Source organism: Musa acuminata, chromosome BXJ2-11, assembly GCF_036884655.1.
Source record: "Musa acuminata AAA Group cultivar baxijiao chromosome BXJ2-11, Cavendish_Baxijiao_AAA, whole genome shotgun sequence".
NCBI lineage: Eukaryota > Viridiplantae > Streptophyta > Magnoliopsida > Zingiberales > Musaceae > Musa > Musa acuminata.
This window is the reverse complement of record NC_088348.1, coordinates 27,700,001-27,717,893: the sequence shown is the minus strand read 5'-3', so window position 1 is coordinate 27,717,893 and position 17,893 is coordinate 27,700,001. Positions and strand designations below refer to the sequence as shown.

The following is a 17,893-nucleotide window of genomic DNA, read 5'->3' as shown; positions in this document are numbered from 1 at the left end:
TCTTCTCATATTGATTTGGGTACAAGAGAATAACTCATCATGCTTCTAGCCATATTTATAAGAGTACGATTATACTTTTCAATAATCATATTCTATTGTAACATATCTAGTAAATCATATTAAACACATATACCTTTTTTTTAATAATCCAATAGAAGAATTAGAATTATAATTGAGTTCATCATAAATACCATAAAATTTATCATCATTGCCAGATATGATGATCTTAACTTTTCTATCTAATTATCTCTCGACTTCATTTATGTGCACTTCAAGAGTATCAATAGTATGAGACTTTACATGAATTAGATATATATAAATTATATCTCAATATGTCATCTATATAGTGATAAAATACCTCTCTTTAATGAGACAAAAACATAAAGTGACTCATAGAAATAAACATAATCTCAAAGAGTTTATGAAACTATATTCTATTTTAATATTTAATTATAAAATTATTATAAACTTAAGATTCATATTAATTCTATATAGATTATTATACCGAATTCAAAGGTTAACTTTGATTGAATTACACTAAGTTTACAACCGTCAAAAGAGAAATAATATTCTAACAATTCTAGGTAAAGAACCAAAATTCTCAAAATTATAAAAACATAGCATGAATTCTTAAGATTCATCAAATAAATCATCTTTGGACGTAAGTGATAAAAAAAAATATTATTACTTTAACTTTAAGATGATTTCCTATAATGATGAATATTTTATTCTATTTTGATTTTATCCTTTTTTAATATTAAAATAAATCTCTATTATTGGTAACATATATTGGAGCATCAAATTAATCCATCAAGTAAAATAATTTATGTAATATTTGATTTGAATCATATAAATGTTATACTTATACCTTTTTATTTCAAACCAAATCTTATAGTTTTTCTTCACATAACTTTTTTTTGCTGCAGAAGTAACACTTTATTACGAAGATGTTTTTTTTATAAGTTTATATAGTAATTATAAACTCAAGTGACTTACACTTTATCATTATTTTAGTGTTACTCATTCTTTGAGTAGTACTCAAAATATTATTGAGTCTTGATCTAATAATTTTATCAATTATATTGAGGATGTAATCTTGAATTCCTTATACTATTTTTTTAGTCAGTTCTTTTATTAAGGTGTCAGGTAATGACTTATTAGAAAATTTAAATTAATCCTTAAATATTCTCATGCGTTAGTTGTAAACTATACTGAAGTCTAAGTTATCATAAAATTGAGTCTTTTAGACCTTTTCTGATCAGTCACCTCAATTATTTATTTTATAGGACTTTTAGTAAGTAATTAAGTCTATATTCTCTTCAATTAATTTGATCAAGGTCTCACTCACTTAATACAACTGTCATATGCTCAAGCCATTTATTCCAAAATATACAAGGATATTTACAAAAACATATAATAAAGGAAGGAAGTACCACTGTAATAATATAACATTAATGTTTTAAGTTTTTTAATGAATGTTGAACTATTGATAATATCAATATTTTACGTTCAATATTGACATATTTACTATTCATATATATAATTATTTATGGAGGATTGATACCATCCACATGAAATAGTATTGCTATCTTTGGATATACAATGATAAACTACAAGAATATCCAAAATAGTATCATCTTATTACATCACATAATTATTCAAAAATATATTTTGTTTTATGAATATTTAAATCTCCTAATTATGTGTGTCATTATGAATATTATTTTATTTAATATCATTTAGGACTAATTTCATAATGTATTTTATAGATTATTGGTCCATACTTTGGTAGCTATAGGACCAATACAAAAATATAAAATATAGTCTAAAGTATCCTATAAATGATAAGGTATTTTTTATAATTCATATCCCATAAGTCTATCAGGCTAAGCTACTTTGGGAGCTACTAGTCAAATAAAACTTAGGAAGATAAATTATAAATAATATTTACTAAGTTTTTTTTTATTCATGTTGAAGCAGTTCAATAAAAGAATAACAATCATAATAATTATTAAATATTGATTAGCATAAAGAAAACTCATATAATAATTATAATCATGATAACCCATAAATCATGAAGAGCTTTATGTAGAAGATAACTATTATTTCATAATTTTAAATATATATATGAATAATTAAATAAATATCTAAGAACAATAATTGGATTTACAATCAATAATTTTTATCAGAAAACTATAAAAGAATTATTGTACTAATCAACCTTATTTAATTAGATAAACCTATAATTAGACTAAACATCAACCTAATTAAGTCAATCAATAAGAATTGATCTAAGGGTAAAATTATAATTTTATTGATAGGAGATAAACCAGAATTACGAGATTAATAAAGGGTAGAACTATCAAAAGGATATGCTAGAAAATTTTTAATTTTATGAAGGACATTTATGGAAAGTAAAAAAAGGATAGACCCTAAAATTCTTTTATTTCCAAAGGGTAAAAATATTTTTTTGAGAAAAACCCTAATCTTCCACCTCGAATTGTGCTCGTCGTCGTTGCACATGGGGACAGCCATTGCGTAGTGCGGTTGTCGCCATCTACGACCATCGTACTTCTGCAAGCATCCTCTATAGGTGGATGTCGTGCGTGTGAGGGAGGTCGCCAGTGTGGCCATCGACTTCACATGGGGTGCAGCTGCTGCCTTCTATGGCCACCACATTCACAAGCGGTGAAGGATGCCCATGGTGCCACCGACATCCGTGTGCAATTGTTGTCTATGCACGATCGATGTTGCGCAGCCATCGACTGCATGCCTACGTGCGATTGCCATCGACTGCATGTGGGTACCGTGATATGCAACCATCGTGGTGTGCAGCTTGCCATCTGGCAATTGCCCACAGTTGCTATTACTATTGCGTGGTGTAGCCATCGCTCGCAAGCAAATCGCTGCCTGCATATGGCCGTGATGCACGACTGCAATCTCTGTACACAGCCCTTTAGCTATTATCGATAACTGAATAGGTAACCAACGAAAATTAATTATCGCCTCAACAACGTCGACAGTAAATCCATCAATCAACCACAATAAATCGTATATTGATTGTAATCAAACAATAGGACAAATCAAATAGAAAAATAGATCATCGTTACAAAGAATCTAACATTGTTCGTAAGCAGACGATAAGACATAATAAATAGGAATTTAGATCGACAAAATATAGATTATTTAAATATCATAAAATCAGAAAATAATAGATCTAAGGTATTTGATTTCAAGAACCTAGGTCTGATATCAATTGTTAGCATAAAACTATTATATGTTATATATGATATAGAAAAATATTTATACTAGGATTGAAATCAAATAACGTTATATCGGTTTTTACGATGAATAATTTTTTATGCCATCTAAAAAGGATCTTTGTATGATCTGCAAAGGCACTATCTTTAGATCCAAATCCACTATCAATCTACAATAAGAACTAGACTCTTTTTCACCTTTCTTCCTGTCCTTGTACAAGGCCACTTAAAATGATGGATTAGGGAGAGTTAAGAGAGAAATTATAATATCTCAACTGTGTCCTTTATGATATACTTCTTTAGCCCTTAGATGTTCTGTCTATTTATGGATGAGAGCAGAGAGTCTAGGATAAGTTATCAGGAGAGTTCCTTCCATCGAGGACGTCTCCTAATGAATCTTACATATTGGATTTTTTTTTGCTATTAGCCAAAAACCATAATTAGAATTCAATCATATCTATAATATATCTTATATAATTAAATAAAATCACATAATCTAACATATTCTAGTACAATTTACTACGTCCATTGAGAGAGGGAGAGAGACAGAATTCGTGCAACTATGAACTATGATTGTTTATTTGGTAGGTGAACAAGTCATTTATGAAGATGAACGATACTTTGCTAACAAGCTTCCTTGGTGTTGATTGAGTCACATGAACTGACGTATATACCAATAACCTACTACTTGCCTCCTTCAAATAATATCGTAAAGAATAGTGTTAGCTAACTTTGAGGATCATATGTTATGTATCAAGTAGGTAGATGACATAGTCTTGGCTCTCGAGACAGCAAGCAACACTTCTGAGCCACTTCTTCCCCTGCTTTGATGCTCTCTGCCATGCTGCAACTCTCTACATTCCATGCAAACGAGAAAGAGAGAGTGGCAGCTGGATTTTGAGTTCTCAATGCAAGCCGAAGAAGGCAGGTCATCCATCAGTCATAAAGCTTACGCATGGAGAATTGTCAACGTTCTCAAATGCTGGTCGCTATTCGAAAGAAACTATTTGTTGATTTCACATGGCAGTGTCGGATAAGAAGATCCAGACGAGCAACAATGTCTTCGTTGAGCTTCACATGGCCATTTTGAAGGTTTTAAGTAAGGTTTGGAATCTCATGTAATGGATCTGTATTGATTGTTGGTCACACCAATACTGATCTGGTCTTTTGTAATCATGTGAGTTTGGTGGGCATTGATTCAGCTGGCGATGCAGCTTACGGACATTAAAGTCCTTCCATCTTGGATCTGTCAGGGAAACCATACTGTTCTAAGCTGTCAGTAGCCAATCCCACTCACTCACCAGAAGAGGAAGACCACTTGGCCGCTGCTCTTTAATCAACCGGGGAAGCTTTCATCTTGTGCTTCCTATATTTGCATGCCTCAATCAATGGCATAAGTGTTCCAAGGTGGAAGAAGAGTACCTGTTTGATATACTTGTTACCATCCTTCCACTGCTTCCACCTTTTTCCTCTTCTCTTCCTTCCATGCTTCCACCTTTTTCTCATATGCTGACATGCATAAAAATCAAGTGTGATTTTTTATGTGACTATTTCGATGCTTAAGTCGATCATGAAACAAAAAGTAAGAATTTTGAGTTAAACAAGAAATTACTTTGATTATCGTGGTGGTCTGATGGACTTTTAAAATTGATTTCATTGAAGAAAATATTCTACTGTGTAAGTGAAATATTTCTTTGATATTTCATATTTGGCTAAGACTTATGTGGCCCAGTCATTGATCGGATCACCAACCGTCTCGATCTGACTTGAGCATCATGTGCCAAGCCTTGATTGACTCGAGCAGAAGAAAAGACGACGTCTACCGTCCATGAAATCTGAAAGCTCCACAAAGAGTCCAAGTCTGTCATACAAATGCGCTGCCCTCCTCCCGAGAATCATGGGCCCTAAAGGCCCTAAAGGCCCAAAAGGTATTTGGGCCTGCATACAACGCTCACACAAAGAACCCCGGATGAAATGACAATAAATACAACGTGCTTTCATGCAATTCTATTCTCTCTTTATATATATATATATATATATATATATATATATATAAAAGAATATATATATATATATATATAAAAGAATATATATATATAATTAAATATTGTATGACAGAAAAACTCTGCTTCGCATAGAGCCAAAGAAGAGGAAGAAGGACCTGAAGAGGGGGGAAGTCCAACCATGAGTCATGAAATTGAGTATTCAAAATCTATCGCATTTAATTCTATTATCTTTATTTCTCCTAATGGATGGTTGTAATAGTAGAGACATGCGAATATGTTTGCATGCGCATTCTACATGCTACGAGAGGCCTGTCCGCATGCACATTGTGTTGGTAGCTGTTCCATCCAAGACTTCCACAGGAAATTGTTCCCCAATGTGATATGAATCGGATGGTAAATCTAATTTGTCTTATCCGATCGAGTCAAGTTCTGCTGAGACGATCGCAATTGATCCGATCCGATCTTTAAATAGACCGAACCGGTTGTCTCGAGAGAGAGTCGGGAATTGGAACAGTGGGAAGGGGGACTGTTCGTTTCACCTCCCCTTTTAAATATCTGATGCCCCCCCTTCCACCTGACCGCCTTTGCCTTTCCGATCTATTTAATTTTGATTTTAATTTTGACTGCCTCTTTTCTTTGTTATTTTTATTCCCTTTTCCGCCCCTCCACTCTCCAATTTACCCTCAACTCTCTGTCTCTCTCTCTCTCTCTCCCTCTCCAAGAATCCATCGCTCTTTCTCTCTCTCTCTCTCTCTCTCTCTCTCTCTCGTGTTGTGCTCTGCTGTTGATGATTCCCGCGTCGTTCGCATCCCACTGAGGGGGGAACCCTAATCTCGCTAAATCGCCCGCTTTTACCGCTCAGAACCCCTCGGGTGAGCGATTGGATCCCTTGCACTATCCCCCAACCAGTTCCATCTAGGTTTCTCTTCGCTCGACAAGAAGTGGGTTTGTTGTTCGTTATCGCCCTTCTTTCTTGAATTGGATTGCTTCGGTAGATTGTTTAGGGTTTGATGCGGTGGGGATCGGTGGTTTGCTTCTTACTCGCTTTTGTTTCGGCTGTGGTCTTTGTTTAGATTGGAGGAAGACGTGCGGTCGGGATTTATGTCCGTCAATCAATCCAGGGTCGAGAGGACCGAGGGCCAGCAGAGGAAATCTGGTCGATCGGGCAGCTCCGGCCAGCAAAGGGGATTCGTTGACGGTGGCAGGAAGGGCGGCGTCTCCGCCCCTCCTACTATCTCTTCTTCCACATCCCATGCTGTTCCTCCTCCCTCGCATATCACCCCGCCATTGTCCGCGAACCGGAGGTGCCGTCTTTTCTCCCACTTTCTGATTGATACCATCTGTTCTTGACAGTATTGATGTTTTCTGTCGGTTTGGGTCCAATGGCTTGAAAAAGAGTCGGTTTTTGAGGGGTTTCTTTTGATGTTGTAGCTTAAAGAAATCTGGTAATGGGCAAGGCAGTCAAGCTAGGGTAAATCTGGCAAATGCGAGCTCTGAAGCGAGTGGTGCTGCTCCCACAACCACTGTCCATCGAGCTGTTCAGAATGGTGCTCAGCCCTGGGCGCCTTCTCCCGGTATTCTGTTCGAGTCGATTCTTTGTTTTAAATATTTCTGATGATTTATTTCCAGCCCTAAAAGTCAGAACCAGTTTATGTTAACTTTTTAGGGTCCCGGTGTAACAGTGATGATCTACTAGTAACTATGTATCCTTTTATTTAATTGGGATCATTAGTGTTGTTCTGATGTTGGTTCTGCATACAATTTTCAGATGGACCAGGCCCAGGTGTGGCAAAGCCAGTCGTTGTGCCGGTCCCTAGAAATACATCCCGAGCTATCCCTAAGGCGCCGTCTTCTCAATCTGCTGCTGGAGCCTCGAATCCTGCAGCACCGTCGGCACCAGCTAAAGGTTCAACATTGTTTCTTTTTAATCGATTGCTGTTTCTTTTTTCCATAAGGTTTTTCCTTATTGTAAAATTTTAACTTTTAGAGAATCTATTGATGTATCGGTGAGAGCCTTTTCTCTTTGGGAAAAGATAGATATTCTTATGCTATTCTCCTTTCATGATTATATCTTTAGGGGACATGTCCAGGGATATTATACTTCAGTTTGGCTCAATAAATGCTGGCATGATGAATGGATTGCAGGTATCATTCTTTTTTGTCTTTTGGCATACTGGTGTTTCTTGTGCTCTTTGTGATAGTTTTTTTGCTCATACTTGGGAAATGTTTGTTGATTATGAAAGATTCCTGCCCGGACCAGCTCAGCTCCGCCGAATCTTGACGAGCAGAAACGTGAGCAGGTTTGTGAATATTTTGACATAGCATATTTTTCTATTTGGTCCTTTTCTTTTCACAGAACTGTGTAGTTTATAGCTATCAATCAATTTCCCTTGATGCATTGCGTTGCTCTATGCATTCATTTGTAATCTAACCTTACAGTCGGCTTGCATCTATGACACGCTGGCTTCAATAACAGACACTTAGCTGTGCCAGTTTGATTATCTTACTGAAGTTTCAATTGGTTTGCTTTTCAGGCTCATTCCGAGTCATTCGGGGCTGTTCCTACATCGTCTGTACCTTCTGCTCAAAAACAGCAGCATCATCAACAAACCATGAAGGATGTTGGTGGTGCTCGTCAATCTGGTGGTGGGGAGTCCCATTCTATATCTCAGGTAAAGAGGGATGCTAGTGCCTCAGTACCATCTGCTCCAATTGTACCAGCACCGAAAGCTTCTGCTCTTCCAATTTCTGGTATGCCTGTTCCTATGCCTATGCCATTTCAGCCTCAGCCACCACAAGTTCCTCCTCAATACGGTGGACCCAGCCCGCAGTTGCAATCACCAGGTCTGGCAGCCAATTCACTGCAAATGTCAATGACGTTACCTGTGGGGAATACCTCCCAAGTTGCACAGCAGATTTATGTTCCTAGCATCCAACCTCATTTTGTGCAACAACAGACGATGATGCACCAGGGACAAGGTTTAGCGTTTGCCCCTCCAATTGGTCATCAATTGCCCCAACAGTTACGCAGCCTAGGAATTGGAATTGCTCCACAATTCCCTCAACAACAGCCTGGTAATTTTGGTGGCCAACGGAAGACCACAGTGAAAATAACTCATCCAGAGACTCATGAAGAATTGAGGCTTGAGAAAAGAATTGATTCTTTCAAGGATGGTGTGGCCTCTGGGCAGAGGCCACTTCCTAACGTAATTCCTCAAGCTCATTCCCTTCCAACATATACTGCCTCTCATCAGACAAAGTACTTCTCCCCTATGCAGCAGAATTCTTATAGCCATTCTCAGCTTATGTTTCCTGCTACTGTCCCTGCGGCAAGTGGGCAGGCGCCTGCAATTTCACAGGCTCCAATATATGGTACTTATCCTGTCAGTCAAAGCGGGCAACACTTGAACTTCATGAACTCATCCATGATCAACGCCGTTTCTGGTGGCAAACCTGCACCTTCACCTCTCCGTCACATTTCTGAAGGTGATAAGCTGGAAGGGTTACCAGCTTCTGCATCTTTGCCCTCTGCAGTCAAGGTTACCATGAAGCCATCTATTAGTTCACAAGCTGAGAGAGTTGGGGCATCTTTGTCGACGCCTCCTGTGGTAATTAGTGTGCCTGTTAGCAAGCCAGAAGCACCTGAAGTAAAAAAGACTGCTGTGGCTGATACTGTTCCCAATCAAAGACACAGAGAGACCACTCCAGATAAACCTTCTCAGCAGCTTAAATCAGGTTCTGGATCCTTACATAATGTATCATTGCCTTCCACAGGCACTACTTCTGTTGCTGCTCCTGTTCTCTCAACGCAAATTGTGCTCACTGAGGCTTCATCGGCTCCCAAAACACCAGATGGGGATTCTGCAACAGTTCTGGCTGGAATTGATGGCAAGAAAGGAGAACCTGTTCAAATATCTGATTCTTTGAAGGATAACCAGAGGAAGACAAGTAAAAAGGATGCCAGAAACTCCCATCAGCAGTGTCAGGTGTGTGCTCTTAGTTTCCTTCCTTCCCTTCAATTGGCTGCTTATTTGAACTGTGCATATGTTTGAATTCTTTCAGTTGGATGCATCATCTCCTGAAGGAGCAGAATCATCTCCCTCAAAAGATACCAAGGTTAGCTTTGTGGCAACTCAGGAAGGATCCACTAAAACTGAGAGTATGCGGATTTTTTCAACATTTGAATTGCCCACTTCTCCAACAAGGACTTCTCCTCAAGCTGAAAATAGGATTCTTCCAGAAGTAGGAGCAAATGAGACATTTGAAGGTAAGGCAATGCTTGCTGCATCGGGCACATCTGGAGCAATATGGGAGAATGAATCATCTCAAGATTGTTCACAAGGTTATGTTGATTCATCTGGTGCAGCACCTGATTATGTTTCTATAAAAGAAAATTTTCCTTCTGAGGCTCCTACCTTGGCCCCTATGGTGGTCGGAACTAATTTCAAAACTTTCATTGCTAACTCCAGTGTGGTGAACACAGTTTTGAAGGAACATAAGAAATCTGAAGTAACAAATGATTCATTGCGAGATCCTAATGGTGATGAATTGCAGTCATCTTCTTTCACTTCCAAGTCTTCTCAACTCGCAGACGAATCTATGCTTTTAAAACAAGATGATGGAGTTGGATATTATGAGAAAGTGAAATCTAGTGGGAGTGATGAAGTGGACAACAAGGTGCTTAGAGGCTCCAATGATGATGCTGTTTGTAAAATGCAGGAAAATAGGATACAAGACAAACAAAATAACTCAACTGATTCTGAAAATGCAGTTGGGAATGATCTTTCATCCACCCATGATGTCAAAGATAAATTTGACACCCTTTCGACCAAACATGAAACAAGAGACAGAGAGGATGTCGGTTTGACTGATTTTGGTGTGGCGTCCTCTTTTCCCAAACCATCACTTTCTCAGGCGGAAGAGAAGCCAGAATTGGAAGTTTTCGATTTGCCTAGTGATGGATTGGTTTCTGCAACAAGCTTGGGGCAGAACGAGAAGCTTTTGTCAGAAACCTCAAAACCTAAGATTACTGCTGGAAGAAGGAAGAAGAGAAAGGAATTTCTTTCTAAAGCAGATGCTGCGGGGACTTCTGATCTTTATAATGCATATAAGGGCCCAGAGGAAAAGCTTGAGGTTGTTAGTAATTTAGAAAGTGCAAACAGTTCAACATCTGACACAAAGATTGTACGTGTCGATTATCCTGGTAAGGATGTTGCCGCAAGCGAGCAAAATGGGCAGAATAAAGCTGAGTTGGATGATTGGGAAGATGCTGCCGATCTATCAACTCCAAGATTGAAAACATCAGAACATGGGCAGCTTACTGGAGGAGCAAGGAAACAACATCAAGGTGATAATATTGAATCTACTGGTAGAAAGAAATACTCGAGGGATTTCCTAATGACCCTAGCACATCAGTTTACTGAGCTTCCTGGGGGTTTTGAGTTTGGTTCTGATGTAACGGATGTATCGATGAACATTCTAGTAGGAAAATCACCAGTTTCAAGTCCTGGGAGGATCATAGATCGGCCATCAGGTGCTTCTCGGGTAGACCGTCGAACAGTTGGCACTATGGATGATGAAAAATGGATCAAATCACCTGGGTCTTTTGGCCCTGGCCCGGGGCATGGAGTTTCAATTGTAAGCCTTCGTCCTGGGCAAGGTGTCAGTCATGGGGTTTTAAGAAATTCTCGTGGGCAGGGAGGAATTCTATCAGGGCCAACACAATCCATGGCATCTCAGGGAGGCATGCCACGTGGTAATCCTGATGCAGACAAGTGGCAGCGTGCAAGAGGCTTAATGCCCTCTCCTCAAGCACCGTCACAGGTAATGCACAAAGCTGAGAGAAAGTATGAGGTGGGCAAAGTTTCTGATGTGGAAGAGGCAAAACAAAGACGACTAAAAGCCATCCTTAACAAATTAACACCTCAAAACTTTGACAGACTCTTTGCCCAGGTTGAGGAGGTTGAGATTGACAATGCAGTCACTCTTACTGGCGTCATTTCGCAGATCTTTGACAAAGCTTTGTTGGAACCAACCTTCTGTGAAATGTATGCCAATTTCTGTTTTCATCTTTCTGCTGCACTGCCACATTTCAGTGAAAACAATGAAATGATTACTTTTAAAAGACTACTACTGAACAAATGTCAAGAGGAATTTGAAAGAGGGGAGAGAGAACAAGCTGAAGCTAATAAAGTTGAAGAGGAAGGTGAGATCAAACAGTCCAAAGAGGAGAAGGAAGAGAAAAGGCTCCGGGCACGCAGGCGCATGTTAGGTAATATTCGGTTGATTGGGGAATTATACAAAAAAAAGATGTTAACGGAGAGAATTATGCATGAATGTATTAAGAAGTTGCTGGGACAACATCAGAATCCTGATGAGGAAGATGTTGAAGCATTGTGCAAACTGATTAGTACAATCGGGGAGATGATAGACCATCCTAAGGCAAAGGACCATATGGATGCATATTTTGACATGATGATGAAGTTATCAAAAAATCAGAATCTATCTTCTCGTGTTAGATTCATGTTGAGAGATGCAATTGATCTAAGAAAGAATAACTGGCAACAAAGAAGGAAAGTTGAGGGGCCAAAGAAGATAGAGGAGGTTCACAGGGATGCTGCTCAAGAAAGGCAAGCTCAGTCAGGTAGACTGGCTCGTGGTCCTGTCATTAGTAATGTCCCAAGACGGGGTCAAGCAGTTGATTATGGTTCCCGTGGATCCACACTTTTAAGTTCTCCAAGTTCCCAGCAGGTTCGTGGATTGCCATCTCAGGTTCGTGGCCACGGTGCCCAAGATGTGCGGTTGGAGGATAGACATCAGTATGAAACAAGGACAATGTCACTTCCCCTACCGCAAAGGTCTACTGATGATGATTCTATTACCCTTGGTCCTCAAGGTGGCTTGGCCAGGGGAATGTCTATCAGAGGACACCCGTCGGTACCTAATGTAGGAGCTGCTGAGATTTCACCGGTTGTTGGGGAACATCATAGGATGACCTCGGGTCCTAATGGTGCTAACCATATGATAGATAGGTTCTCTGGAGCAACATATGAGCAACTAAGCCCTCAAAATTGTAGTAATAACTATGGCAGCAGAGACTTGAAGGTTTTAGATCGGACTTCTGAGAGATCTGCTACGTCCATCGTACCAGCTGGAAGAACCCATGGCACTCCAGGTAGCAGCCTAGTTACAGTTTCTGAAACAAAAACATTCCCGGAAGAAGTTTTACGGGAAAAATCAATTTCAACAATCAAAGAGTTCTACAGGTAATGTTCTTAACCATGCATTTTGTGGGCTAATGTTAGTTACGCTTGTGATGGTTGGAATTAATCTTTGTTCTTAGCATCGACTAGCCTTCCTATAATTTCCTCCACGTGGGTTTTTGCATGATGGAAATAGTTAAAATATCTTTGGCCTTATTTTTGACATTTTCTTTTAAATCCTTTGCTTAATCCTTTTTTTTTAAGAGTATAACCAATAGCCATAACATGAAAATTTTCTGAGTTGGAATAATAGTTTTTTAAACTGAAGGCATGCACTTCTTTGTTGATGAGTCTGATAAAAGAATGATGATGGCTTGTAAAGTTTAGACATGAGATTATATCATGCAACAGAACATGAAAGTATGCAACATAGTAACACATGAATATTTCCATCAATCATAAGCTTTATTTCACAGAACTTTTTGTGTTATAAGCATTAGTATCTCTAGCATTTTTATTTCACTGAACATTTATTTCACAGACAATTCTTTGTTGGAAACTGTTACTAATATGAATGTTAGCCAAACAACCTTGTGTGCTTTTTATTTCTTCTATATAGCTTGTTCTTCATTTTAAATGAAAATATCATTGTTCTTCATTTGGTTTGGGATAATCTATCATCATCCAAACCTTTTTTATTTGGAGTCAGCTATTGAGAATAGGTCCAATCCAAGTGGGTTCTCGAGAGGTCTGCCGTAGAGAATATGTCAAAACCAAGAAAGTTTGAACAGGAGATTAACTATAACTTTAGGGTCAACTTCTAACCTGATGTTAATTCTCTCAATTTGTTGGTCTTTTCCTGTACAAAGCCAGACAGGGATGAGGATGTTCTTGCACCTCTGGTTGGCAAGAACTGCTTTTTAAGTTACCTATTAGGTCATGCAAGCAATTTGCAACCTTGAATTTGAGTTTTTCATATTTAAATTCTATAAAAGCATTTTAGTTTACCGAGCTCTTTCAGCTGCCATTATTTTAAATGAATCATTGCCTTATTTTTTTTATTATTTATTAAATAACTTTGGGTCTTTTGATTTAAAACTTTTTTATGGTCCTCAGTGCCAAGGATGAGAATGAGGTTGCATTGTGTGTCAAGGAATTAAATGCTTCGAGTTTTTATCCTTCCATGATATCGCTATGGGTCACGGACTCCTTTGAGAGAAAAGATACGGAAAGGGATCTTCTGACAAAGCTTATCATCAACCTTTGCAATTCAAGAGAAAGATTGATCAGCCGGGTACAGCTACTCCAGGGGTAGGAATGTCAAGTTCGTGTTATTATTATTTTGGGGTGATGATGTTTTGGCTGAGCATTGCATCGTATTGCATTTGTTGATGGCAGGTTTGAGTCTGTGCTGGCTTCGCTGGAGGATGCTGTGAATGACGCTCCAAGAGCAGCAGAGTTTCTGGGTTGCCTATTTGCCAAAATTGTTATGGAAAATGTGGTGCCTCTGGGAGAGATAGCAAGATTGATACAGGAAGGAGGGGAAGAACCGGGCCGCCTGAGAGAGATAGGACTAGCGGCAGATGTGCTGGGGAACATCCTCCACACCATCGGCCTCCAAAGAGGAGACTCCCTTCTCAATGACATACGGTTAGAGGATTTCCGCCCTATGCTTCCCACTAAATCCAACAAGTTGGACGCGTTTCTTCAGGGCTAACAACAGATGCTCCGTGCAGGAGTGACATTTTCCGTGTTTAGGTTCTCGGTCATATTCCCATCCAGAAACATGTTCATGCTGGGTTCCCTCTCATAGTTTATATATTTGGTTGTTCTCTCTCTCTCTCTCTCGCTCTCTCTCTCCCTTTTCTTTTTTTTGTTTTTGTTTTTTTGTTCTTTCATCTACGCATCGGAAGTTTAAATCATCAGATGGAGTTGCCGTGGCGTACGTGATGGATGTCCGGTGACTTTGACCCAAGAGGACATTCCAAAATCTGATTCATTAATATTCATTTATTCAATTGTTTTTTTTTTTGTTTTTCGATCGTTCGTGTGAGGGATGTTGTTGGGCGACAAGCGACGGATTGTAACGTGAACACTGAGTGATGACTGAAAGTGAGTCGTCGATGGATTGCAATGTGCATGTCATCTAGCTTTCTCATTTCTTTGTTGCCTATACGGTCATTTGTCGGTCGAAAATGAGTGACGACTCTCGTAGGATGGAGAGGTTGGGATAAGAAGCCAAAAGAAAAAGAAAAAAAATAAATTAATAAATCATCATGAGTTTACATCGGAGCATGATAGCTAGTTAGATTAGTGCGTTAGGAGTCGAACGAGAAAATGGTGAAGCGGCATTTAGCATCACGAGCAAGCATTTAGCATGATAGTGAAGGCGGGATGTCGCATTGGATTGACGGATAATGCTAAGCAACAAGAGTACTATTAGGAGAAAATATTAGTGATTTGAACTCGTATGAACACGATTGTCTGAGATATTTTCGAGGTAAAAATATCGAACTCCTTAGGTGTTATCTGTAAGAAGACTAAGTTTGAGAGAAATTTCTCAACCCAGTCCCTCTGATGTTCACGTTAGTAATACGAGGTCTATGAGTGCAAATACGAATAGTCAAAATAAGTTCTCTTTTTTTTATGTTAAAGGTGAGCTTTTATACCTAATTGTAAATAGCATAAAGGAAACTTATAATTATTTTTTTGGTCATAAATGATGAGAAGAAAGCTTACGATTGTATTTTTCATTATAAATGATGAGAAGGAAGCTTATGATTCTAATTTTTCATCATAAATGATAAGAAGGAAGCTTCGTCTTATCCTCTCTCATTGGATACTATGTGGTGGTGATATGTCGGATGATTAGTCGATAACCCATATCACTGGTCCCTAACAACCCCCTCCCCTCTCTAAGCCACAAAGACGTGCTTTGAGGCTCTTTCGAGAGAGGCATGAGTTTTTGAGATTTTTTCTTGTGGGTCAAGTTTTCTCGACGCGCGCGTCTCAGGAATATTTTACTTGTGCCCATGCTGTGACAGATTTCTCTTCATGCGAGGTTGGTTTTCTCAACTCACGTGTCTCGGACACATTTTATCTTGTGTCGCTATAGCGGATTTCTCTATATGCGGGTTGGGCTTTCCCAACTCATGTGCCTCAAACATATTTTATCATGCGGGTGGGTTTTTTTCGACTCACACACCTCAGGCATATTTTACCTTATGCAATGTATTTCTGCTATGATAAATTTATCTTCACATGAGTTAGGTTTTTTTTACTCATGCACGATGAGCGAGAAATCAGCAACGATTAGGTGAAAAAAAAAAATCTACAACAGTTACAGCTGTTGAAGCTTGTTGTGGCAATAAAGATTGCTTTGTTGCTTTGGATTAATGTTGCCGAGGTGCACCAAGGTAGAGGAAATGACAGGCGGCTGCCAGCTCAGGTAGGAGAACACTATGAAACAGGGTAAGCAGTGTCGGCATCGAGCACCTCGACGAGGTTGTGCGGTATGGATGGCGGCATCAACACTTCTTGCTCGATGGAGATGTGGGAACGAGGAGAAGAGGTCGCTGGCCGGGGAGCAATTGCGAGGACGGTGGCCACCACGGTAGTGTAGGCGAGGTTCTTGTGAGGGCAAGAGGTGGCCGAGCAGTCTCCGACTCCGGAACAGGAAGCAGTAGTGCCGGAAGAGAGGTAAGCAGCAGCACTGCTCTTTCCAACTGAACAGAAAAGAGGAGTAGTAGAAGGCTTCGGCAGAGCTGCCTACATCTGTAAGGAAGAAGGCTCTGATACCATGTAAAGAATTAAACGAAGAAGATAGAAAGATAAAAATTATAGAAGAAACTATAAAATGTATGAGATGTAATTGCCTAGTTCATTTAGATAGTGAGCTCTTGATAGCTATTTATACACATTCAGCAGGGAGGATTTTTCTCAACTGCTTAGAGATTTCCTCAACTGCCTTGAGGAAATCTTATCTACTTATCACCTTTATAGACATGAATATGCATTCCTTGCAGAAGAAGGTGCTTGGGCTTTTCTTCGGGCATGGTGGTGGCCTTTTCGGTTTCAGCTACTATCTGTGAGCTATCGCTCGAGGCATCATGCCCAACTCGGTCCAGGCCCCATGCTAGCATTGACAAGTTGAGAAAGAAGAAGAATATTATTTATAAGGAAGGTGCCTCGCCTTTGAAGGGTTGGGGAACCCGAGGAGCTAATTCCTAATAAGGAGCCTCCTACCCTCCACAACATCGGGGCCTTTGGTCAGTCACCAAAGTTCTCGGTCCTCTTTGAGAAAAAGAGGGGATGAATTGAGGTTGATGTTTGATTTATGCAAAAGCAAGTCCTTACACTTTGCAGCTATTCAAATAGTCGACTTGTCAAACCCGACTCTAGGAGTACTATTGCAGTGAAGATGGGAGGGTTTGCATGAGGAGCAAAAGATATGGAATGATGGTGTGGCCTTGGAGTAGTACTATCGTGGATCATTATGTTTGGGGGTGTCAAAGTAGATCTACCATTCCTCTTCAAAGGTTCGCATTGACACTTACTTCCACAACGAAGTGCTGGTAACTTAGGTCGTGGCTAGCTCCTTCGGATTCGCTTTGCTTATACATTTTTTTTATTTTTGATTTGTAGCACCATCACTACATAACAACTTTTATCGATTGTGTATGTTATGCTGGCTCTGTTATCCACTAGCAGGCCCTCATAATTGATAATTTTTGGAAAGAGATTGAGGGGCTGAAGAAGGATGGAGGAGCTCTTGCTATTGTTATCGAGGTAGAGGCCTAGAGAGTCGAGTTGGTGCAACAACTTAAGGAAGCCAAGCTATGCTTCACTGACCTTGCCAAGTAGTTGAAGGAAATTCATAGTAATAACTAGGCCATGGAGGATGATCTATCATAGCTCACTCGGGAGCTGGATTCGATAAGGGTGCATAATTCTAAGCTTAGCGAGCAGGTTGCGATAGTTAATGAGAAGGCATAGGAACTAAAGGATGTGTTGGAGGCCGAGCGACACATGATACCAAATTATTGGGAGGAGGTAATAATTGATTACAAGGCATCGATCGGGTTTAAAAGGGGTGTAGAGAGGACGGGGGTCATCTTGAACCAATTCGAGTACCAAATCACCTTGGCCCATTTTAAGGTGAGGTATCCCAAGCTAGATCTCAAGGACTCATTCACTAATTACCTCGAGGATCAAAATGTCCCGATGGTGATCAAGGAGTCATTTGATATTAGCCTTTACCCATTGCCTTATCCCGATGCCTAAGCTACCATCTTTTATTATGCTGGTTTTTTGTTTTAGAGTCGTTAGGCCAGTCTACTTAACTTGTTTCTTATGTCAGGTATGTCTGCCTCATTAATCCTTTATTTTTTGATAGGCTAAGGAGTTATTTTGAATGCAGAAGCCA

The 17,893-nt window shown here is 39.4% G+C and overlaps 1 protein-coding gene across 2 annotated transcripts; it reads left to right on the top strand.

The window, feature by feature from the left end:
• The first annotated feature begins 5,848 nt into the window (after window positions 1–5,848).
• On the top strand, window positions 5,849–14,304 carry LOC103971734 (eukaryotic translation initiation factor 4G). Of its 2 annotated transcripts, none has more exons than XM_009385834.3 (10): window positions 5,849–6,138; window positions 6,340–6,570; window positions 6,698–6,840; window positions 7,035–7,172; window positions 7,344–7,411; window positions 7,510–7,566; window positions 7,801–9,252; window positions 9,329–12,531; window positions 13,585–13,779; window positions 13,867–14,304. In XM_009385834.3, the coding sequence occupies exons 2-10, from the start codon at window positions 6,368–6,370 to the stop codon at window positions 14,183–14,185; spliced, it is 5,778 nt and encodes a 1,925-aa protein (XP_009384109.2). In that variant the 5' UTR covers window positions 5,849–6,138; window positions 6,340–6,367; the 3' UTR covers window positions 14,186–14,304. The 2 variants fall into 2 exon arrangements, with proteins under 2 accessions (XP_009384109.2, XP_009384107.2); XM_009385832.3 differs by having other exon boundaries at window positions 5,850–6,207.
• The last annotated feature ends 3,589 nt before the right edge of the window (window positions 14,305–17,893 follow it).